The following is a 24759-nucleotide window of genomic DNA, read 5'->3' on the forward strand; positions in this document are numbered from 1 at the left end:
GGAAACGCCGTTTACCTTCCCGCTAGTAAGCGGTCCCTATTTATCTACTTGCACCCAGGGGTGCTTTCGAACTGCTAGGTTGGCAGGCGCTGGGACCGAACAACGGGAGCGCACCCCGCCGCGGGGATTCGAACCGCCGACCTTTTGATCGGCAAGCCCTAGGCGCTGAGGCTTTTACCCACAGGGCCACCCGCGTCCCTATTCCTCCTTTTTAGTCCTGTTTTGTTTACCCCAGAATGTATGCATGCTCAGATTAGCTCTTTGTAGTTTTAACTTTGTCCCCACGCGGGGTTTTTGAAATGCTCAGAGGAAATCTGATTGGTTCTTACGAACACTGTGTAAAGGGTTCTTTTGTTAATAAAACGGCCTGGACGAGGGTGTGGCGATACGCACTTCCTCCAAGAGCCTTGCCGGTCAAGCCTCGTGTATTATTTTAATCAGGGTCCAGTCCTTTCCTTTGGCTTCAGAACACAACAGCCCACTGAATCAAGCCAATGGGGGCCCATCTAGGCCAGCACCCTATTCTCCCAGTGGCCAACCAGATGCCCATTATGGGAAACCCACTAGTAGGGTCGAAGCACAAGACCAACTCTCTCTTCTCCTGTGGTTTCCAGGCACTGTCATTCAGAAGCATCGCTGCCTCCGAGTGTGGAGGGCAGAAAAGAGCCATTGTGGCTAATATCTATCCATAGCTCTCTCCTCTTCCACAAATTTGTCCCATCCTCTTTTAACGCCACCTATTTTGTTGGCCATCACTGCCTCCTGTGGGATCCTTTGCTTAAGAGGCTCTCCGATCTTTCAGACAAGTCTAAACTTAATTCTCTCCTCTTAGGCAAAGATCACAAAGATCTGTCTGGTAGCCAGATTCCGCGCCCGGATTTGTAGGCACAGATCATCCTCTAGTATAAAATACGGTAGCTTACTAGGGAACTGCTGAAGTCGCCCTTTGGGGCGCCTCAGGGTCAATTTTTATGGTAGCCCAAATCTCAGCTGTAGGGGTGTATGAATATATCTCAGTTTTAACTCATGAGCTATTGCTGCAATCTGCTCCGATTGTATATTTTTTTCTTTATGAACGCTGTTTTTATTGTGTTATGTTATGTGAGCTGGTCTTTGACCATAGTAAATTATCTATCTCACCTTGCCATTGTAACCTACTCTGTCCACCCCCCAAGAGGATCAAGGCAAAGTGTTTGATATGGCTCCTGTGGGAGGGAGTTCCACTGTTTAACTGCACTGCTTGACATTTGGAGACATTTGGAGTATAATGGAACGGGCTACTCTGGTGTTATGTACTGAGTTGAATAGGATCCAAAATGCAGCAGTCTGATTGGTCCTAGAACAATAGGACCCAGAATGCAGCAGTCTGATTGGTCCTAGAACAATGCAGCAGTATGATTGGTCTGCAGGAGCCACCCAATCCAGCTCCAGGTGGAAGTGAATCCACAACCTGATTGGCCTACAGGAGAATCCCGGAATTAGCCAATCACGTGCAGCCCATTGTGTAAATAATGTATATAAAGCAGTTACTTTGAGGGGACATTCATTCCTCCTCACCACTATGAGCTGAGTAAAGAGCATGAAATCCACTCTCGACTCTGAGTCTATTTCATCTGGTGATATTACAGTGCTGCTGATTGTATGCATTGTTGTGCTTAATGAATACCAAGAACGTAAGAAAAGCCTGCTGGGTAAGGCCAATGGCCCATCTCATCCAGCCTCCTGTTCTCCCAGTGGCCAGCCAGATGCCCATTATGGGAAACCAGGATTCGAGCACAAGAGCGACTCTCTTCCCTCCTGTGGTTTTCTGGAACTGGGTCCCTCTAACCATGAAGGCAAAGCACAGCCATCATGTCTAGCGGCCGTCAACAGCCGTCACCTCCTGATTTGTTTGTTTAAATATTGTGTGCCTCCCCTCCCCTCCCCTTTTCCCTGCATTTTAAAGGCACATTGTTGGTCACTTTTTCTTTGGCAATTACAGTCATACCTCGGGTTACAGACCCTTTGGGTTGTGTGATTTCGGGTTGCGCACCACGCCGAACCCGGAAGTACCAGAACGGGTTATTTCTGGGTTTCGGCACTTGCGCATGCGCAGAAGCACTAAATTGCACTTTGCGCATGCGCAGAAGTGCCGAATCGCAACTCGTGCGTGCGCAGATGCGGCGTTGCGGGTTGCGAACGTGCTTCCCGCACGGATCACGTTCACAACCCAAGCGTCCACTGTGCAATGACGATGACAGCTCCATTGGCAGGAGTCCTGCCTTACCTGGGTTCCGGCACTGCTGTACGCATCCCTCCAGAGTCTCGAACCTGTTGAGGTTTCCCCCACAGCCTCCGTAAACAAAGGGAAGGCAGGACTGGTTGTGGTGGTTATAGTAGAACATGGGGAAGTAGGCATCACAGGGACCGGGGTCTGCCGGGAGCTTGCAGATCTCTGCCGCCACAGAAGAAACAAAGACTCATCAGGACAAGGGCACCGTGGGAACTGCGAAAGAGTATCATGCCCACCCCTCTTAAAAACGCTGCCCCAGTTGGTAAAGGTAAAGGGACCCCTGACCATTAGGTCCAGTCGTGGCCGACTCTGGGGTTACGGCGCTCATCTCACTTTCCTGGCCGAGGGAGCCGGCGTACAGCTTCCAGGTCATGTGGCCAGCATGACTAAGTCGCTTCTGGTGAACCAGAGCAGCGCACGGAAACACCGTTTACCTTCCCGCTGGAGCGGTACCTATTGATCTACTTGCACTTTGACGTGCTTTTGAACTGCTAGGTGGGCAGGAGCAGGGACCAAGCAATGGGAGCTCACCCTGTCACGGGGATTCGAACTGCCAACCTTCTGATTGGCAAGCCCTAGGCTCTGTGGTTTAACCCACAGCGCCACCCGCGTTGGGTCTAGTCGATGGTAAATGGATCAACAGGAATCTGCAAGTTTCTTGCATGGTCTCCCCCTAGAATTGCATCATAGAATTGTAGAGTTGGAAGGAACCCTATGATTCATTGGAGGTCTTTCAGCAGAGGTTGTGGGGGGTGGAGTGCATCTGTCAGTGATCCTTTAGCAATAATTCCTCCATTGGGCTACTAGAGGACTCTTGGGATCCCTTCCCACTCTGCCAATTCTATGATTCAATTCTAGGATCATCACCATCATTATATTCATTTGTACCCCACCTCCCCCCCAGATGGAGGCTCAAGGCAGCCTACAGACGAAATAAAAATTGCTAAAAACACGGACTTCCGGTTTGCCGCAGCCATCGGCAAGAAGCGTGGAAGAATGGAGTAAATTTATGGACTATATTAGTGAGAACTGTAGAAATTTGAAGATGTTAGCAGGGCTGAAATAAATCTTATGACATGGACTAGATATTACTAGGGAACTGTGGATTAGAGACTTTTATAAGAAAACCTGCTGGAGGGAGGGAGGGAAGTCAATGCTTGGCAGAGCGGAAAGAAAGATAGATGTAAATGGATATGAATTATCAGTGTATTTTGTTTGTGTATATGAAATGAAAACCTAATAAAAAGCATATTAAAAAAGAGAGAAATTGCTAAAAACATAGACGGGAATCATTAAAAAGCAAATCAACACGAATTAGAATTATCTAGCCATGATCTATTAAAACACGCAGATAATTGCAATAAAAACGGCACAGCACCAGCCCTTTCCTTAAAGACAGTCAGTTCCCAAAAGCCCGTGGGAACAAGGACAACAAGGGGGGAGCCAGCCTAGCTTCTTGAGGCAGGGAGTTCCAAAGTTGCCTGGGAGCAAACACAACGGAGAAGGCCCATTCCCACATCCCCACCAATTATGCCTGTGAGGGTGCTGAGAATGGTCTCCCCCCGAAGATCTCAGAGGCTGGGCAGGTTCGTATGGCAAGGAGAGAGTCCTTCAGATCGCCTGGGAGTCCCTCCCCACTCTACAGTTTGATGAGTCCCTCTCCTTCACTCCACGGCAGCAAGGCTCCCCTTCGACAGCCAAGCCTTGCTGGTGGCTGCTTCTCCCTCGAGGTCTTACCAGGGTACAGGCAGGTGCTCCGGCATTGCTCCAGTGTCCGGAACCGGTTCTCGTTGCCATCACAGCCGTGGTAGGTGAAACGCTCACAGGTTTTGTTAGCGTAGTTGTAGTAGTAGCTGAGCTTGTGGTTATTGCAGCTGCCGCTGTCCTCTGGGAGCTTGCAGATATCTGGGGAACAGGAGGGAAGAGGGGAGGACATGGGAGGGAGCATACTGAGGATCCTGGGTTTTATCCCCACCATCTCCAGCCGAAATGTTACAAAGCTTACAGTTCTGACCGCAAGCCAGATACCCCTCTGGGGTTCTGTTGACACAGAGACCCAGACGTTTCCTAAAACTGGCACTTGATGGAGCCATAGAAAGCCATGGAATATTATTCAAGCTGTGGTGATTCAGGCAATAAAAAAGACAAGGGTATGTAGCAACTCCTCTAGGAAGAAAAATTGCAGCATTTGGTATGCTACAACAGCGGCAAGAGTCTTGATAGCACAAGGGTGGAAGAACGAGGAAATCCCAGCGAAAGAACAGCGGCAAGAAAAACTGACGAGTTACACAGAGCTGGAGAAATTGACCTACAAATTGCGGGACAAGGACAACTGTGACGTTAAGGAAGAATGGGAGCTTTTTACAAATTATGTAAAAAGACAACAAAATGAACTGGACTCCTTGGCAGGTTTTGAATACACATACACAAATTTATTGGTTGGTAACAGGGGAGATACCTGTAGATAATGTAAGGATATGTATAATTTCATAACATGCAGAGAATATGTGCTGAGAAATCAGAGACAGGAGCTGAGGGAAGTCTCTGGGGGGGGGAGGGTTAGAAGGGGGGAAGGGCGGAAATAATGAATGTATGTTTTGATAATATGTTATGTTGAAATTGTTAATAAAAATGTTTTTTTTAAAGAAAAGTTGCAGCATTTGGGACTTTTCAGTTTAGAGAAAAGAAGTGATGTAATAGATAGGTCCAATGTGTGGCTCGAGACCTTTGGCAACATTTGACAGCCACCCAGCCTTTGCACCATCATCCCAAAGCTAGGTAAGTGAGGTGCTGGGCTTTGGGAAGGAGGCACGAGGCTCTGGCAGGATCCTGGCATCTCCCCTCCTTCCCAAAGCCTAGTTAGTGCTTAGGCAGCTTTGGGAAGGAAGAGGGAGGGCTCTAGGACTCTGCCAGAGCCTGCGTCTCCTTCCCAAAGTCCAGCACCCTAGGAAGGCTGGAGGGGAGGCATTAATTTTGGGCTTTCCTCACCCTCAACCTGTGTGACAAGGGAGTGTGCAGCCTGCGGTTTCCGTGTCCAAGTACACTTGCAGCCCACTTCGTATGGACTTGTGGACATGCAATGAAGCCAGATGTTGGAAGAGTCAGGGCAGAAAAATGAAAGTCCTTCTGCACCCAGTGCATAGTTCAAAAGTTTAGCTCCCTCACACAGGAAACGGTACCTGCATCTCCCTCTCGTTTCCACCTGCCTGCATCTGCCTCTCACCTGGGTTTCTGCAGGTCCAAAGACACTGCTCCTGAGTGGAGAACCGGTTGCCGTTTCCTTCGCAGCCACCATAAATGAACATCTGACAAGTCCTGTTGCTGGGTGAGTAGTAGAACATGGGCTGGTAGCTTTTGCACCGACCTGGGTCCATGGGGAGGCTGCAGGTATCTGCCACCAGAAACCAAAGAGGCATCAGAGGAGGGCAGTTCAAGAGAACTGCGGGCGGGTGGGGGTCTGGGGAGGAGACTTCACGACTGAACGGCAATGTCACTACCCGGAATTTCAGTGAGCGGAAGAGTATCAGCATGTGAGAAGAGGCCTTGTGAGATCCAGGAGGGGAGAAAGTGGGGCAGGTGGCTCCTGAGATCATAGAATCATAGAGCTGGAAAGGAACCCTGAGGGTCATCTAGTCCAACCCCCTGAAATGCAAGAATCTCAATTAAAATCACTGGCTGGAGAATGGTTTTCTGAAGTCCAACATCTACAGTTGTTTTGGCTATTTGAAGGTTGCTAATAAGGGGTCCAGATCTCTCCAACCCAAGGATGCACCGTTCTCATCACTATTAATTTAAAAATAGCTTTGAAAACACCTTCTCTGCTTGGCCTCTAGCACTGACGAAGAGTTCTGGAGACCCTGAAAGCTTGCAAACAATTACATATGTTGAATTTTGATTGTTCTAATATGAGTTTAAGATGTCTGCTATACTTATTCCCCTTGCTTTCTCCACTGTGCTTTGAAATGAACTGCCCTGAGATCTTATGATGAAGGCCAGTATATAAAATTAATAAGTAAAATAAATAAGGTATCCATGACAGATGGCCACCCAACCTCTGCTTAGAAACTTCCAATGTTTAAGAGTCCACCACCTTCTGAGGGATTCCTTCCTGATGTTTGGTTGGAATCTCCTTCCTTGTAACTCAAATCCATTGGTTCAGGTCAGGGGCAGAGGAAGGGGGATGCGGTGGGTGCTGTCCACCCCAGGTGTCCCCACTGAGGGGGGTGACAAAATGCTGGCTGGCACTCACTGCGAGGCCTGCAGCGCGCCCGAGCCATGAGTCTCTCCTGGGAGTGACGCGGTGGCTTGGGCGTGTGCAGGCTCCCTGCTGCCCCAAATGGTCCGCCCGCCACCTCCCCCTCACCTGTAGGGCGGCTGAGTGGGAGGAGGCAGGCAGACTCCTTGGAGGCCCTGCAGAGTATCCTGCCCTGGCTGGCTTCGCCCCCGCACACAGGTCACGCACGCTGCCCCAGGCGCCCGATTGGCTTGCTCCACTGCTGGTTCAGGTCCTCCAATCTGGAGCAGCAGAAAACAATTGTTCCATCTTCCAGGTATGTGAAGATGGCTTTCATATCACCTCTCCATGATGCAGGACTAAGGAGGAAACTGGTCATTTTTTATTTTGTTCCCATTTCATGGGAAATCTCTGACATCCCTCAGTGCAAGGTGCTAACCCGCCTTCCCTTTGTGCAAGCAGCAAAGTGATGTGGCCTTGTGGACTTGGCAACTCAGGTACTCTGAAACTCACCCTGGATATAGGATTGCAACCTGTGTAAACCAGGACCTCCAATATCCACCCCATTAATTTGGCTTAGAAGGATGCCATGGTCAATGGTATTAAAAGCTGCTGAGAGATGAAGGAACACCTTGATGGCCACCCCCTTCCTTCCCCTGTCCTTCTGCCAAGAAGGCTGAACAGGGCCAGTTCAGCTCCATAACCAGGCCTGAACCCAGACAGAGATGAGCCAAGATGACCAGTTTCATCTAAGAGTACTTGCAATTCTTGCTCTGCCTGCAACCCTCTTTCCATAAAATTTGCAACCAGCTGATGGTTGTCAACAGCCAGCGGGTCTGATTCTTTCCGATCAGAATGAATGTTCAGTAAACCAGACCGTTGCATGACCTCCGTGGGACTTTTGTGCAGATAGATCATTCGCTTATCCTGATTCATTCATTGCCGAATAATTCATTCATTACTGATTCATGCTGAGGCTGTTAATATTGTGCATATGGAAGCAAATGGGATGAATACAAGCAAACTCTTCTTGAAATAAAAAAATACTCCAGTCCAAAAATATGGTTCAAAAGCTTTACTTCAGAACTTAACTCCAAAACAAACTTGGAACAATAAAGTTACACTCAGATAGATGCATGATATCTTATGCTGATCCCAACAGGTAAAATATCTTAGATTATGAATATCTCCCATCCAGAGCTGAAATCAAAGCTCTGCCTCTCTTGCAAACAACTTCCATCATTAGCCTGAGGCTGTTTTCTTAGAGTGAGAGAAGTTCTTTCTCTTCAGTGGCTTCAGAACAAAACTGAGACCTACAGATTAACATATGCATAGGCTGGCGATTGCATCATTTTCATGTGATTTAAGTTAAATACCAGTCTCACTTAATCATTAGCCGTTAGGCTCTCTACTTGGCGTCAATGGAATTTTCCATGCCGTGCTACACAGTATACATACAGACACATTACAGAGTCATTTTCCATTTCAGTGTACTGTACAATTAAACAATTATACTTAACAATTCACCCATCCATCCGTTCCTGATCTGCAAACCAACCTTCCAACAGAGCTCGACATCTCACCTACCAACTTCCCCACAGACGTCCATGCAATCCTTTCTGGTGTAGAAGCGATTGGAGTTCCCTTTGCAGCCGCTGTACTTGAACCTCCTGCACTTCTTGGTGCGGGTGTGGTAGTAGAAATAGTCCAAGGACAAATTGCAGGAGCCAGGATCCCTGGGGAGGTTGCAGAGATCTGCCACAAAACAGAAGGGCGTAGGAGAGGAAGCAGGGCAAGTTGAAATAATGGGAGACCACTGTCTTGACCTCAGAGAGGAATGAACCAATCATCATCATCATCATCATCATCATCATCATCATCATCATAATGTTGTTTAGTCGTTTAGTCCTGTCCGACTCTTTGTGGCCCCCTGGACCAGAGCACACCAGGCACTCCTGTCTTCCACTGCCTCCCACAGTTTGGTCAAATAATACTAATAATAATTTATTATTTATACCCTGCCCATCTGGCTGGGTTTCCCCAGCCACTCTGGGCAGCTTCTAACAGAACACTAAAATACAATAGCCCATTAAACATTAAAAGCTTCCCTAAACAGGGCTGCCTTCAGATGTCTTCTATAAGTTTGGTAGTTATTTTTCTCTTTGACATCTGGTGGGAGGGCATTCCACAGGGCGGGTACCACCACCGAGAAGGCCCTCTGCCTGGTTCCCTGTAACTTGACTTCTCGCAGCGAGGGAACCGCCAGAAGGCCCTTGGCGCTGGACCTCAGTGTCCGGGCAGAACGATGAAGCCCTGTAGCTTCATCAGAACTGGCAGGGATCCTAATTTGGTTCGTGAGGCTGTTCCCTTCCCCCAACAAGCCAAGCCCATGTGCCCCACAGGTAGGTGATACCAGGTGTAGGGCAGGTAAAGGTGCCTTAAAATGTGCTCTGAAACAGTCCTCGGAGGGGCTTGGATTGGGCCCCTTTTATTGATTTACTTATTCCTTAAAATTTATACACTGCTTGATTGTAAGAACAAACACACCTCAGTATGGTTTACAAAAAAAGAGAAAACGATATAACTATTGGAAAATCAACAGCAACTACTTGAGACATTCAAAAAGTTAAAGAGCAATAGGCTGCTAACAACAGACATTAGACCTTACACCAACATTCTAAACATCTGGGCAGATTTGTTTAAGAAACATTTTTAGCAGGTGACAGAAAAGGTACCGTGAAGGCACTTGCCTGAGACCAACAGGTAGGAAGTTTCAAAGTGTAGCTGCTGCCACGAGTTCTTGTAAATGCAGATCAGGGAGCAGCAACCATTCCACCCCTTGAAGTGTGTTGTGGTTCTGGACTGTCAGGAGTTAACACTCCAGGAGCGTTCTTATCAACTGGGTGCACTGCCCCACAGGATCCCTGCTTTTTTCCTTTGATCTGTGCTCTGTGGGATCTGAGCTCTCTCTGGAGAGCAGTCTGTCTGAGAATGTGAGCAAGGTCATTCCGTTTTTGTTAAGAGGCAGAAAGCTGCAAACATGCAGCTAGATTCTGCAGGTTTTCTTTTCTGTTTTGAATGCTTCTAAATAAAGAGTTTTAGATTAGAAGCACTGGTGTCGAGCTGAGTTATTGAGGACACCACGTTGACACAGACAAGCCATTTTATGCTGCGTGTGAACTCTGCTATTATCCGGCAACTGAGAAGAGTGGCAGTGCGCGGAGTGGAAGCGTGTGGGCGCCATTGGAATTTTGTCGGAGTGGCAATAAATCAAATTTATTGCAGGGCGTTGCAGCAGACTCAGTGGGTCAAAAGATATACGACCCAACAAACTTTAACAAAGTGGTCGGGTGGGCATATTTGGGGTAAGGCAATCTTGTAGGTAAACTGGCCCCAAGCCCTTAAATTGGGCATCAGATGCAATGCTCCCCACCAGGGCGGATTCTGCTCAGTAGCTTCCAATCAGAGCTCCCAAGCCGAGTTGATCCCAGATGAAAGTCAGGCTTGCAGTCAGTTCCCATCAGTGGATTAAGCTCTGCAAGGAATAGCTGCCCTCTGGAGTTTCCCACTGGGAACTGAGGAGTGTGGCCCATTCTGGCCAAAAGTGGACCTTGAAGACAATGCCAATTATTATTGTATTATTGTTGCTGTGATTAATTAAATTTGTATACTGCCTGATATCTGCAAGTCTCAGGGCAGTTCACAAGTGTGTTCAGGAGCCAGTGGAATCTGCCATACTCCAGAGTATGGATCGCTTGGGATCCTGCTCTGCAGAGTAGCTGTGACTTGCGCTTTGGTGCAAAGGAAACATGGGGAATGTCTGGCAACTGCCAGGTAGGCAGATGGGTTTTAAGAGGCAGAGAAAAAGCCCAGAAAGGATCACCATCACCACCACCATCTCCAGCTCCAGAGCTCTGCTGGTCCATTTCCTGGTACCTTTCTCAAGGCCGACACACTCGCGGCCGCATCCTGTGAAGCAGCATTTCTGTGTGTGGTCACATTCCCGGTCGTCCTCACATTTGTTAGGGCAAGAGGGAAACCGCCTCAGGGCATCTATCTTTGGGCACACCCCAGGATTTTCTGGGAAAAGAAGGGCTGGTCATTAAAATCACATCAAACCAAAACACCCAGTAAAATAATAATAATAATAATAATAATAATAATAATAATAATAATAATAATAATAATAATAATAATTGTGGGAGTGCAGATATCCAGAGTGTGGGGGTCAGGTGGGATTGCTATGAGGAATTATGAAATATGAAGCAAGCCATTGTGTCAGCAATGAAAGCATTACGTTGACTGGGTTTGATTCATTGACAATAGTTTCTGATTGAATCCCACAAGCCTCTGCATCTCTGCCATTTGCTTTCTCTACGCCTGACAGGCACGTATAAGCTTTCTAAATACACAGGCCAGTTGCTTCACCAGGCATCCTGGGTCATAGATATAGTAGGTAGCTTCTTTGATGTAGCTATTTTTAGTTTTGTTAATTTTAGGGCCAGGAAGAGAGTTCAGGAAGAGAGTTCACAAGGAGATGATAAATACTGTTTTCTGCTGTTTAAGACCTCCGGAGTTTCCTAAAAGCATTCCTCCTTACTTCCTCCTTTATTTACTCTGAATTGCATATGCATGCTCAAGTAGGAAATTAGCTCTTTGTAGTTTTAATCTTTAACTTTGTCCCGCGTAGGGATTTTTTGAAATGCTCAGAGGAAATCTGATTGGTTCTAACGAACACTGTGTAAAAAGTTCTTTTGTGAATAAAACGACCTGGGCCGAGGGGTGGAGAGGAATTATTATACGCACTCCTCCCAGAGTTTTGCTGGTCAAGCCTCGTGTGTATTTTATTAATCAGAGTCCAATCCTTCCTTGATTTGGGAATGCTACAAATAATAATAATAATAATAATAATAATAATAATAATAATAATAATGGCCCGCTCATCTGGGTGGGTTGCCCAAGCTGCTCTGTTGGATTAATGGGAAACACTTAAGCAGAATCTGAGCGGAAGAGCAACTCTCTTCCGTCCTGCAATTTCAGGAACATTGCTGTTTCCAGCTGTGGTGGGCAGAGCAGAGCCAACCTATCTAGCAGCCATCAATAGCTCTCTCCTCCTCCGTGAATCTGCCTAATCCAGTTGGTGGCCATCACTGCCTGCTGTGGGAGGGAGTTCCACAGTTTAACTCTGCACTGCATCAAGAAGGACTTTCCCCCTCTGTTTTGAATCTTCCGATGACGTCCCTCTTCTCTGGATGACCGCGAGTTTTAGTGCCATGAGAGATGGAGTGCAAAGGCAAACCTCGCACCAGACACGCAACAGTATGTCAAGGAGTGTTGCGCCTGCTTTCCCTGACCTTTTGCCTTCTTGGCTAGAGAACAGGGTTTTCCCCCTGACCTTTTGTCCTCTCACAATTTGTTTGCTAGACATATCGCTTGGCTGGAGCATGACGGGGGACGCAGACGTCATCAAGTATTCAGGGGGAACATTTGAGGGAAACACCTGCTGACACGCGTATTTGCTAACGCTGGAAATGTGCTTAGATGGAAATACGTCAAGTTCAGGGTGGTTTCACTACTGTTTCCAATTGCTGACGTCTGCTAATAAAAGGAGCCTCTGCAGAACTAGCCGGCAGCTTGCTTGGAGCATGTTTCCCAGCGTGCTCCTGCACAGCTCACCTGCATTCAACCTCCTGTCGTCTCCGTTATTCCTACAATGGAGGAAAACCTTTCTCTATTTACTCACTCCATGCCATACTTAATTATATAAAACTTCAGTTCTGTGTCACCTCTTACGTTTTCTCCAAGCTAAAGGTAAAGGTAAAGGGACCCCTGACCATTAGGTCCAGTCGTAGCCGACTCTGGGGTTGCGGCGCTCATCTCGCTTTATTGGCTGAGGGAGCCAGTGTACCACTTCTGGGTATGTGGCCAGCATGACTAAGCCGCTTCTGGCGAACCAGAGCAGCACACGGAAACGCCATTTACCTTGCCACCAGAGTGGTACCTATTTATCTACTTGCACTTTGACGTGCTTTCAAACTGCTAGGTTGGCAGGAGCTGGGACCGAACAACGGGAGCTCACATTGCAGGGATTCAAACCGCTGACCTTCTGATCAGCAAATCCTAGGCTCTGTGGTTTAACCCACAGCGTCACCCATGTCCCTTTCCCCAAGCTAAAAAGCCCCTAATGCTGCAAGCTTTCTTCATCAGCGAGTCGATCGGCTCTGTCCCTATGATAATTGCAGTTACCCATTTCTGAACTCTTCCCAACTCTTTCCTTTTTCAGGTAACGTGACCAGAACTGTACACACTATTCCAAATGCAGCCACACCAAAGGTTTCTTTTGAGAGGCGTCTCCAGAGGACGCTTCCATCCCTTCTCCCAGCCCACCTACAAGTACCAGCAGGGTCTGCCCCTTCCTCCGGCTCCCCCCCCCCCACTTACCTGGCTCTGCATCAACGCAGCTGGATAAACAGCCCCAGCGGCAGCATTTCTTCCCCTTGCCACAGCTTTTGTCGTCAACACACCTGATGCCGCACATTGTAGGGGGGAAGGGGTTGGAGTTGGGGCAGTAGCCGGGATTCACTGAGGGGCAAGGAGAGGGAGGAGATTAGGCCACGAAGAATGCATCCTTCCACAATGGTTAACTGAGGACTGTTTTTAATTTTTCATGGTTTTCACTGTATGGCTTTATATTGCTGTAAACCGCTTTGATGTATATTTTCATGACAAATAATAAAGCTAAGGCAAGGAGCCAAATATCTTCTCATTCAGTGGTCTGTGAACCGCCCTGAGACCTCTGGGTATAGGGCAGTATATAAATTCTAATTCTAATAATAATTCTAATAATAATAGAGTGTCCTCTTTCTGAAGAAATTCAGCACTCCCCATTTTTCTTCCCACCATCTGCTGCCGCCTACAGAGGACTATTTTCAAATGAGAAGTGGAAAAGAAGGAGCAAATAGCACAGTCACCATCATAAATGTGGCCCTCCAGACCTCTCTATATGGCCCTTTGGACCCTCTCCAGGAAACCCTTCCCTGCACCTGCTTCATATACATCATTTTGTGGCAGGACAGGCATCCGTCCTTGACCTCTGACAACATCCCTGCAAGGGTATGTAGAAAAGGGAACTGTTCAAAAGGTAAACATTGCATACACAGCTCACCTTTGCCTCTGGCCCCACCCACCCCTGGCATGTGGCCCCTGGAAGGCTGCCCAGAAGGGAATGCGGCCCTCCCCCCCCCGTTCCTGGAATCTGAAGACAGAGAGAGCAGATTGCTCTGTGCTGGATCCAAAGGTGTGACGAAGGAAGATCTCCTGGAAGTGTGTTCATGCTGTGACTCCTCCATCCTCAGGTAGCATACCTGTGCAAATCATAGGTGCCGACTCCCTGGGGCCCTGTGTGCCTGAGCACCCACACAGTTCCCCATGAAGAGGTTGGGCACCCACAAATTGTTAGAATATTCTGTTCCACCTTAAAAGGAACAGGCATCATTGTTGTGTATCACGTGCCTGTTTACACTCCAGCACAGCTTGCTGGGAACTTCCGTTTGTGTATAGCTTTTGCTTATTCTGTCTTGCTTGGACATGAAAGGGAGAAGACATGTTTTCCCTTTGTCCTGATGTATGCTGAATAAACTGCTTGTAAATATGTTTTACATATGCCTCTGTCCGCCCTTCCGTTGCGAAGAGTTTGTTATCTCTGCTGGCTTGCGTGCTCAGCTTCTGAAAGGCTTCTGAAGCTCTGAGTCGCAGTTTGATGCTGTTCCAAGGACCGGAGTTCGCCCAGCTGCCGGCTGGTGGGCTGGAGTCAGCTGGTGGGGGGCTGCCAATTGCCCCCGTTTCCTTGGACACATCCCAACCCAAATTTCAGCGCCAGGGCCATGCACAGTGCATGGCACCCAGGGCCCCAGGGACCCATGGTTGCGGGGCCAAGATGGCACTCCTGGTGCAAATTAAAGTATATATCCTCAAGGCACCACAGTCTCCGCTGACCTTTGTTCCAAGGAAACAGAACCTGTGTAAGTACCTGGAGTCTCACTGGGTTGCTCGTAACAATACAAGATGGTGGGAGAGCTCCCCCTGAATACTGGAATTCCCAAGGGCCAATTATGTGCACAGACAAAAACTCTGAAACATAGGGAAACTTTCCCCCAATGAGTTCTCCATAAATGTAAATACTGAAGCAATTTACAAGCTGAGAAGGGACAAGGGGAGAGGACTCACCATTGACGGGCAACACGCACCTCCGCTGGCAGCCATACCTGCAACACATCTGCTCTCCTGGGCAGTTGCTGTGTGATGTGCACTTAGGGCCACACTCCAGCTCTTGCTCCTTCAAGTTGCTGGGGCATCTCATGGCTGGGAGAGAAAGGAACAGCGTCAGCAGAAAGACGGCTGGCGCTGCATGGGAGGCAGGGATGGGGGGAGGGCAACTGACCAACAGCGCAAGAGCCTAACCCTCTCTCTACTCCTTCCAGGCAGTTTGTGATTTAAAGCTGCATGTCTGAGCACCCTTTTTTCTTTTGCTTAGCAGCTTTCCCCTCGAAAACCCACTTTTTAAAGCTCTGTTTTAGCAATCAGCAATCTGCAGGAAAATGATGTTTGCTCCCATTGAGCACTAAAGAACAGGTTTGGGGGCAGAAAGTTCTAGGGTGTTGTTGTTGTTGTTTAGCCATTTAGTTGTGTCCGCCTCTTTGTGACCCCCTGGACCAGAGCACGCCAGGCACTCCTCTCTTCCACTGCCTCCCGCAGTTTGGTCAGACGCATGTTTGTAGCTTCGAGAACACTATCCAACCATCTTGTCCTCTGTCGTCCCCTTCTCCTTGTGCCCTCCATCTTTCCCAACATCAGGGTCTTTTCCAGGGAGTCTTCTCTTCTCATGAGGTGGCCAAAGTCTTGGAGCCTCAGCTTCACGATCTGTCCTTCCAGTGAGCACTCAGGGCTGATTTCCTTAAGAATGGATAAGTTTGATCTTCTTGCAGTCCATGGGACTCTCAAGAGTCTACTCCAGCACCATAATTCGGCTTTAAAAACCCCAAATGCTCAGACACAGAGCTTTAAAAAGTAGACAGGTGTCTGGAAAGAGCGGGGGGGGGGGATGTGTGCATAAGCCCTGAGAGGAGATATGAGAGCCACCTTCAAATATATCGAGGGCTGTCACATGGAAGGTGGAGCAAGCTTATTTGTTCCCAGTGGAGCAGACAGCCTTGGAAGGTAGTGGCCTGTCCTTCCTTGGAGATTTTTCAAGCAGAGGTTGGATGGCCATCTGCCAGGGACACAGGATTCCTCCAGGTGTGGTCTGGCCAAGGCAGAATAGAGGGTACTATGGCATCCCTTAATCTACTGAGACCCCTAGATCCTTCTCACGTGTACTACTGGCACACCAGTAGTGTGCCATCTTGTAAAGAGGCCCCAATAGTGGCACCCTTGGGAGTTTTAGTTTCCAATGCAAAAGCAGCACTAGAGGGAGGTGGGCCAGGGTCAGCGGAAAGACATCTGGTGCTGCATGGGAGTCAGGGATGGGGGGGAAGGACAACTGACCGGCAGCGAAGGAGCCTGCCCACAGACCCAATAGGGAAAGTGGCGGACATACCAGGGGGTGTTGGCAGAGGCACACCAGGAGGTGCTCGGTGTTCCTCAGATGACGATGACACTGAATCTGAATCTGTGGAGAAAGGAGAGATTCCCAAGGATTTGACCTCAACACAGTTAAAGCAACAGCAGCCCACACCAAGTTCTTCAGGCAACAGTAGTACCTGTGAAAAGAATCTAGGGGTCTTAGTGGAGAGACAAACTTAACAGGAGGGATTTCAGCTGGATTACGGGTGGCAGGGATGGTTAACGCCCCTTCCTACACTCCTGTTCATGATCAGCTCCCCACCCCCACCTTCCCAAGAACAGCAGCAGCAGCAACAACAACAACAACTGCTATTTGCATTTTGGAACCCTGTAGATTAAGCGCAAAGGTCCTTGCCAGGGCAACATCACACCTAGTTTTCAAGCACAGCTTCAGGGTTTTGCTCCATGTCCACTCACCTCCCTGAGCTGAGGCAGGTGGCACCCTGGCCCAGAAGGCTAAGAGACCCACGAGGAGGAAGGTGCACTGGGTCTTCTTCTCCATCATCTCCATGGCACTTTGGCCGGCTCCAGCGTCTGTTTATTTTATACCTCCCATCAGAAAGATGGGAGGGGAGGAGGAAAGAGAGGCACAGCAGCCGGAGCCAGCCCCACCCCTGCTGGAAGAAGGAGCAGGCTGTGTTGCTGCAGATTCACACACCTGTACACCTGAGCGGCTTCTCCTGCCAAGAGAGCCATTGGACGTGCATGGAGCCACACTCCAGGAAGGTGAAGAAAGAACACCAGAGTGCAAAACCTCATAGAAAAAAAATTCTTAGTAGCTCTATCCTTTTGCTTTTGAATAGATTTCTGGCTCTAAAAATAAAATTTAACAGGTTATGATCTAGAAACGCGACCATACCGAGTGACCGTCTTGATAGAAGTACTCTATGGCAACTATGTCAGATGTTTTAACCACCCCTGGTAAAATGCCGTTTAAAATGGTCAGCAGGTGCTTCATGCAATCCATCCCAGCACATCGGCCCAATGGCTTTGGATAATTGGCCAAAACGAGCTTTTGAGGAATGAGAACCAAGTTCCATCCTTTTTTGGGACACAAAGCTGGCCGATCCTGTGGCGAATTCCCATCGATGTTTAGGGTCACCGACTCGAAACCTCATAGAATTGTAGAGTTGGAAAGAGCCCCAAGGGATATCTAGAAATCGCAGCTAAAGAATCCCTGGAGGATGACCTAACCTCTGCTGAAAATCTCCCAACCACCTTCCATGGTTGTCTGTTCCACAGTTGAATAGCTCACAAACTTCTTCCGAGTGTTTAGTTGGAATCCCCCTTCTTCTCTGATATATTTTCTCACCGAACCCTTCCTGTTCATTGTCAAACTGGAGGTGACAGAAACCCTAGATAGGTTCTCCAAAAGGATCTCTCTGCCCCTGTGATTACACTTGCAAAATAACGTTTAAAACCCCTCTATTTCTATTGCACTCTGTAGGGCTGAGAGCTTCACCTTCCTCTGAAAGCTGGACTCCAAAAGTTCCTGAATGCTGAACCACAGAGGGAAGATTCCAGACTTCCAACCAGGCTCAGAGCTATGTAGAGACTAAAATTAAGAACAGTCTGTCTAAGCATGTGCAGAGATCATTTCCCACTCACTATGGAGCAACCCTAGCTTGTTTCCACAGTCCTGGAACTAGCTTCCAGTCCAGATATGTAGCTGTCAGAGTTGGAAAATGCTCTCTGCTTTCTTTTTCTTTTTCTTATCAGTAAGGCAGCTCTAGTGGGACGCGGGTGGCGCTGTGGGTTAAACCACAGAGCCTAGGACTTGCCGATGAGAAGGTCGGCGGTTCAAATCCATGCAACGGGGTGAGCTCCCGTTCCTTGGTCCCTGCTCCTGCCAACCTAGCAGTTCGAAAGCACGTTAAAGTGCAAGTAGATAAATAGGTACCGCTCCGGCGGGAAGGTAAACGGCGTTTCCGTGCGCTGCTCTGGTTCGCCAGAAGCGGCTTAGTCCTGCTGGCCACATGACCCGGAAGCTGTACGCCGGCTCCCTCGGCCGATAAAGTGAGATGAGCGCCACAACCCCAGAGTCGTCCGCGACTGGCCTAACAGTCAGGGGTCCCTTTACCTTTAAGGCAGCTCTACCAAGGAGTAATCTCAAAGATGTCATATCCTCTTCCAAACCCGGGGTCTTGCCCGGGAGGCTCCCAGCAACCTGAACCCCATGGGGCTTGTTAGAACATAGGAACATAAAGAAGAACATCTGCTGGATTCATGGGCAACCAGGTGCCTCTGCTGGGAAGCCCACAAGCAGGATTCAAGCACAAGAGGAACTCTCCTCTCCTGCAGTTTCCAGTAGCTGGTTTTCAGAAGCATAGTCCTCTTGGCTAGTAGCCATCAATAGCCCTCTCATCCTCCATCAATTTGTCCAACCCTCTTTTAAAGCAATCTAGGTTGGTGGCATCTCTGCCTCCTGGGAGGGTGAGTTCCCTAGTTAACTACGCGCTGCATGAAAGAGTCCTTTCATTTCTCTGTCCTGGTCTCTGTCTGAACTATTGTCAAAGGTGATGAGAAGGCAGGGGTGGCCACTATCGTCCCATGAGATGAAAAGGGCAGGTCAGAAGGATAGACCCGCCCTGTCTGGAGGCTCCAGACCCCGCAGAGAAGGCCAGGAGGACTCCACAATATGGTTTGGTGGCGGACACATCTGGGTGGGGAAAGTGTGAGCTGAAAGGGAGATTGGTTTGATTTGGGCCATTGCTAGATCACACTTGCACCCATTTCACATGAACGGCAGAGCCCCCAATGGGAAACCAGTAGGCAGGATTTGAGCCAAGAGTCTTCTGCCATCCAGTTGTCTCTTGCAACTGGTATTCAGAAGCATTGCTGCTTCTGACTTTGGAAGCAGAGTTGAGCCATCAAAAGCCTTATTCTCCTCCATGAATTGGTCTAATCCTCTTTTAAAGTCATCCAGGTTCGTGGCCATCACTGTCGCCTGATTTTTGAGCTCTCTGTATATTTTGGTTTCATATAGCTCTTTGGGCTAAAGTGGATTAATGAACAATGATGCCGACAATGATGAACTAAGCCATGGATAGGCAAACTAAGGCCCGGGGGCCGGATCCAGCCCAGTCACCTTCTAAATCCGGCCCGCAGATGGTCCGGGAATGAGTGTGTAGAACGTGCCCTTTTATTTAAAATGCATCTCTCGGTTATTTGTGGAGCATAGGAATTCATTCATTTCCCCCAAAAAAATATAGTCTGGCCCCCACAATGTCTGAGGGACAGTGGACCGGCCCCCTGCTGAAAACGTTTGCTGACCCCTGAACTAAGCGATAAGTATCAAAGACGTAAGACCAAAACTCCGTCTTGGAAACGCAAAGCCACCTCGGAAAAAAATAGAAGGAACTCTTGTCGTCGGCTTTCTCTTTCCAGACAAAGGATCATTCCGTTCATTTCTGAGCCTCCACCTTTCCATGGAGAAAGTCCTGACCCAGTTCTTGGAAATAATGTCCACACTTTGTTCTAAGGAAACAATAGATTAATAAGGAGCAGACGCAATTCTGGTGAACAAAAGGAGAAAAGCGTGTGACTCCTTAGAAGCATCTGGTTGGGCAAGAGGAAGCGAGATCCTGAGGGGCTGGATAGGTCCAGCAACAGGGCGGCACCCCAAGAAGGCAGGCAGGGAACTGACTTGGGGACCCCACTTCTGTTCCCTGCTCTGAGAATCATTCCCCGCTGAGACCCAAAGAAGCCTCAGGCTTAGCAGAAGACCAACGATTGGCTACAAACACACCCACAGCATACATTGAAAGCCAGGAACCTTGGAACAGGAGCTTCCCTCTTGCAGACCTACAATTCCCAGCACCCTTAACAAACTACAGTTCCCAGGATTCTTTGGGGTGGGTGTGGAAAATGTGCCTGAAATTTGCTTTCAGTATATGGGATTGTTTGTTTATTTATTTATTTACACCCAGACCCTTTTCTCTAGGGAGATCAAGATGGTGCCCAGGTGGTTCTTCCCCATCGCATTTCATCCCCCCACCACCCTGAGAGGTAGGGTAGGCTGAGAGGCAGTGACTGGCCAAGATCACACCCATTGAGCTTCCTGGATGAGTGGGAGACCTGAACGCTGGTCTCCTAAGTCTGTATCTAACCACTACACCGTACTGTCTCTGACCAATGAGAGGCCCTTTCACCACTTCTACAGCAAGGTCATCTGCTGCCACCCTTTATTTATTTATTGCAATGGTTGCATTTATATCCTGCCTTTCTGCCAAGGCACCCAAGTGCTTTGCCTCTCCTGGTATGCCACGCGGAGGACCTTAAGGTCCATAAATAGCAACACCCTAGAGGTCCCGGGCCAGCTTTGGTTTCCAAACGTTTTGGAAGTCGAACGGACTTCCGGAATGGATTCTATTTGACATCCAAGATACGACTGTAGTACTGAATCAGAACAAGCAGCAATCTGTTAAAAACCCGGCTGAAGTTTGCTCCGATTCTGTGTTAAGGAGTGTTTCTTCCCATGGGGAAGCAGAGGGAGAAGCAGAAATGCGTATGAGCACATACCCGCCAGCATTTCCCTAATTAAAATTGGGACACACATCTTTTGGTGCTGCGCAAATCAGCTGGCTTGGACTTCTTTTGCCAGCAGTGACCCCTGTGAGAGCACTGCACCACTCGCAGCACAAGTGGCGGCTCGTTCCTGGATCAAATCAGAAACCAGGATGGATTAGGTAATTCCGGGTTTCCCACTCTGCTGTGGTTGACAGCTGCTGTTTCCCTTACAGTGCAGAGCTAGAGAACAGGAGCTCTTTCTCACTTGCAGGTCTTCCTGGCATGCTACATTTCCCACTGCGATTCTGCCCAGGGCCTGCAAGATCTCTCTCCCCCCCCACCGCATTGTTCTGAACCACAAGTGACTTTGATCTTGCACAATACCTTTGATAGCATCATAGAGGCATTAAGATGTTCTGAGATGTTATGTGCAACCGATAGGGATCTTATTGTGAGCAGGGAACACTCAGTCTCTGTCACACAGACCTGGCTGCTGGGCCTGCGCATGTCTATCTGCAGCAGGTCTGAAATCTGCCTGCAGGAGGAACTCTGCAGGGATCCTCTCTGAAATATACTCAGAGTCGAGTGTGAATGAAACTTTTCCCAAAACGTCTAGCTATATATACATTATTTACACAATGGGCCGCGTGTGATTGGCTAATTCCGGGCTGCTCCTATAGGCCAATCAGGTTGCGGCTTCACTTCCTCCGGAAGCTTGATTGGCTGCTCCTGCAGGCCAATCAGGTCGCTGATTCCCTTCCACCTGGAGCTGGATTGGTGGCTCCTGTGGACCAATCAGACTGCTGCATTCTGGATCCTATTGTTCTAGGACCAATCAGACTGCTGCATTCTGGAGCCTATTGTTCTAGGACCAACCAGACTGCTGCATTCTGGATCCTATTGGTCTAGGATTCAGCTTAATACATAACACTCTTTCTTTCTTTCTTTCTTTCTTTCTTTCTTTCTTTCTTTCTTTCTTTCTTTCTTTCTTTCTATGATTTTTATTGGTTTTACATATAATCACTTTACGTAACATTGTACCCTCTTACTTCATCTCTTTGGCTCGACTGAACCTCACGACTTCCCTCTCTCCCATCTGGTGGTTTGCAGAATTAATCTTCACATCTTTACATTTCGCTTCATTTCCTATCCTTGTTTTATCATTACCTAAAATATTATATTGCTCAACCTGGACAGGTAGCAATTACATCTTACAGATCTTCAGATAACCCTGCTAGTGATGTTAATTGCTCACAGTTGTCTTTCAAATAGAATATAAATTTGTTACAGTCCTTTTGGTTCCAGATTATTCCCGTCAGTTTTGCCAGTTCTGCAAAGTCCATCAGCTTCATCTGCCACTCTTCTTTTGTTGGTACGGTAACTCCTGTTGTTTCCATCTTTGGGCTAACAAAATTCTTACCGCAGTTGTTGCATATAAGAATTTTTTTATCTTGTCTCGGTATCTCTCTACCCACTATACCCAATAAAAAGGTCTTCTGAGGATTCGCTCCTTTCTTAATAAGTTCCTCAAAGGCAGGGCCATCTTACCCATAAAGGTTAGTGGCGCGGGGTGCCAGGGTGCCAAGTTCTGGAGGGCACCAGGGAAGAAGCGGTGGCTGGACGTAGCGCCTCCCGGCTCTTAGGATATAGTTCCATTCCACCTTTAGAACAGATGTGTGGCTTGTTGTAGGTCACATGTCTGTTTACTTCCAGCACAGTCTGCTGGGAACTTGCGTTGTGTATTGCTTTTGCTATACTGCTTTTTGCTTGGACACGAAGGGAAGCAGACATGTTTTTCCTTTGTTCCTGATGCTGAATATACCCCTGTAAATATGCTTGCATATGCCTCTGTCCGCCACTTCCGTTGTGAAAAGTTATTCACTCTGCCAATTAGAGAGTGCTCAGTCTCTGTTTGTTTATGTACGCCACGACAGCAGCAAGAATACTTATTGCAAAGTATTGGAAGACACAAGATCTACCCACCCTGGAAGAATGGCAGATGAAGGTGATGGACTATATGGAACTGGCAGAAATGACTGGCAGAAACCGAGACCAGGGAGAAGAGTCAGTGTAAGAAGATTGGAAGAAATTTAAAGACTATCTACAGAAATATTGTAAAATTAATGAATGTTAGAATGATGTTGGATAAAAAGTTAAGTGGTTTTTAGCTATAACACTATAAGGAATATGAAAAAATGGATTATTAACAGGTAAAAATTTAATATTACAATATTTTAAGATTAAAGACTAGGATAAACAAAGAGGGGAAGGATTTGCTGAACTAATAAATTGAATTGGAATACAAAAAGGGAGGTGTGAGGTGGTGCAGGAAACAAGCAAATGAAAGATAAGTGATGGAAAGATGGAATTGTTTTTTAAATATTTTTATTTTGTATTTTTCTTTTTTCTTTTTTCATTTTGTAATATTTCAAAAATTTTAATAAATATCTTTATAAAAAAAAAAAAAAGAGAGAGAGAGTGCTCAGTCTCTGAAGGCTTCTGAGGCTCGAGTCGCTGATAGATGCTGTTCCAAGAACCGGAGTTCGCCCGGCCACCGGCCGGTGGCTGGAGCCAGCTGGGGGCCTGCCAGTTGCCCACGTCTCCCCGGACACATCCCAACACCGGCATCAGCTCACTGCCCTTACCATGCCACGCCGAAGCAGCGCTGCGCCACGCCCGGAGCCTCCGTCTGCCATGGCCACTGCGGCACAAAGTGGCCAGCTGTGGCAGGAGGTGCCGCGTCCAGCCTCCGCCTCTTCCCTGCCGGAGGAGCCGCCCTCCAGCTGCTGCCCGCCTCCTCCAGCCCCGCCAGCAGCGCCATCCTCTCTAAAAAAAACTCTGGGAAATGGGAGGGGGGCACCAGAGGGAACTTTGCACCACTGCGCCGGATATGCTTAAGATGGCCCTGCTCAAAGGGACTCTCTTCTGTTCCCATTGGTTTAGCTATTGGTCCTGACTCTACTTCTCCTCTCCTGCCAGTGCAGAAACAGCAGAGCAGCCTGAGGCTCTCAGGATCTTTTGGAGCCCCAGCTCCCAATGGCCCCAGCAATGGTTGCCAGGGATGGTGGGCAAGAGGAGTGTCACCAGCTCAGTCCTGCGGAACACCCTGCCACTGGAGATTTTGTGCCAAATTTAAACTTCTGCTGGATACAATCTTGCTTAAAATGTACAGTATTTTTCGCCCTATAAGACGCACTTTCCCCCCTCCAAAAATGAAGGGGAAATGTGTGTGCGTCCTATGGGGTGAATGCAGGCTTTTGCTGAAGCCTGGAGAGCGAGAGGGGTCGGTGTGCAACCTTGCCATCGTTCCCGGAACCGTTCTGGGGGTTGGGGTCGGGGGAAGCTCGGGCTTCCCCCGCCCCCAGCCCGACAAGCTGGGGGGGGGGATAATATTTTTTTTCTTTATTCCCCCCCCCAAAAAAATAAGTGCGCCCTATGGGCCGGTGCGTCCAATAGGGCGAAAAATACGGTATATAGGAAGTGCAGTGTAAGTGATGGAAGTCAGTCAATGAAGTTTTATTATTGAGATTTTTGTAGACTAAATTGTTCAGTTTCAGTTTCAGTTTCTGTTAATTGGTTCTCGTGGGAAACTTGCAGATTCTAGCTTCGCACAATTAACTCAGGCTGGTGTCAATTTACTCTTGGCAGAAAGCCCAGGTCTGCTTGACCTAGAAACTACTTACTCTGATTGGTTAACGACCAGCACTCAACTCTGTTATCAAGGGATTGCTAGCTCAGTTTGATGTGAGGTGTTGTTAGGAGTAGAAGTGCTGTGTATGGTTTTGAGAGAGAGAGAAAGAGAGGATTTATTTTTGCTTTGTTTTGTATGCAGAAACTCTGCTGGTTTTATTTTTTTCCTTTTAATAAATCCTGTAAATAGTTATTCTGAGTCTAGCTGACTAGTCATTACCGCCGCAACTAGCTTCTTCGCTGTGCAGGAAAACTCTGCTACGTTTGGGCTAAAGCCAATAGGGCTATGCCTGACACTCCAAAGTTCCATGAGGTTATGGGCATTGTGCTGCCAGCCTGAGTTGCGGTGGTGTCAGCATCAACGGCGTTGGTTCCAGTAGTTCCAGAGGTTGTTGTTCCTGGCTGGTTCCTGACCGTGGTGAGCTGGTGACGC

General features: G+C 48.1%; 1 protein-coding gene across 1 annotated transcript in view; it reads right to left on the reverse strand.

Annotated features, from left to right (window-relative positions):
- LOC114599865 (papilin-like) overlaps nt 1-16660 on the reverse strand; it is a 33912-nt gene extending 17252 nt beyond the window's left edge. Inside the window, 9 exon segments of the mRNA XM_077929526.1 lie at nt 2267-2434; nt 4010-4177; nt 5496-5663; nt 8094-8261; nt 10443-10586; nt 12948-13088; nt 14733-14867; nt 16102-16173; nt 16545-16660. Of these exon segments, the coding sequence (XP_077785652.1) occupies nt 2267-2434; nt 4010-4177; nt 5496-5663; nt 8094-8261; nt 10443-10586; nt 12948-13088; nt 14733-14867; nt 16102-16173; nt 16545-16638 (1258 nt within the window). The 5' untranslated portion in view covers nt 16639-16660.
- Nucleotides 16661-24759: the final 8099 nt, after the last annotated feature.

This window comes from Podarcis muralis, chromosome 5 (assembly GCF_964188315.1).
Source record: "Podarcis muralis chromosome 5, rPodMur119.hap1.1, whole genome shotgun sequence".
In the NCBI taxonomy this organism is placed as follows: Eukaryota; Metazoa; Chordata; class Lepidosauria; order Squamata; family Lacertidae; genus Podarcis; species Podarcis muralis.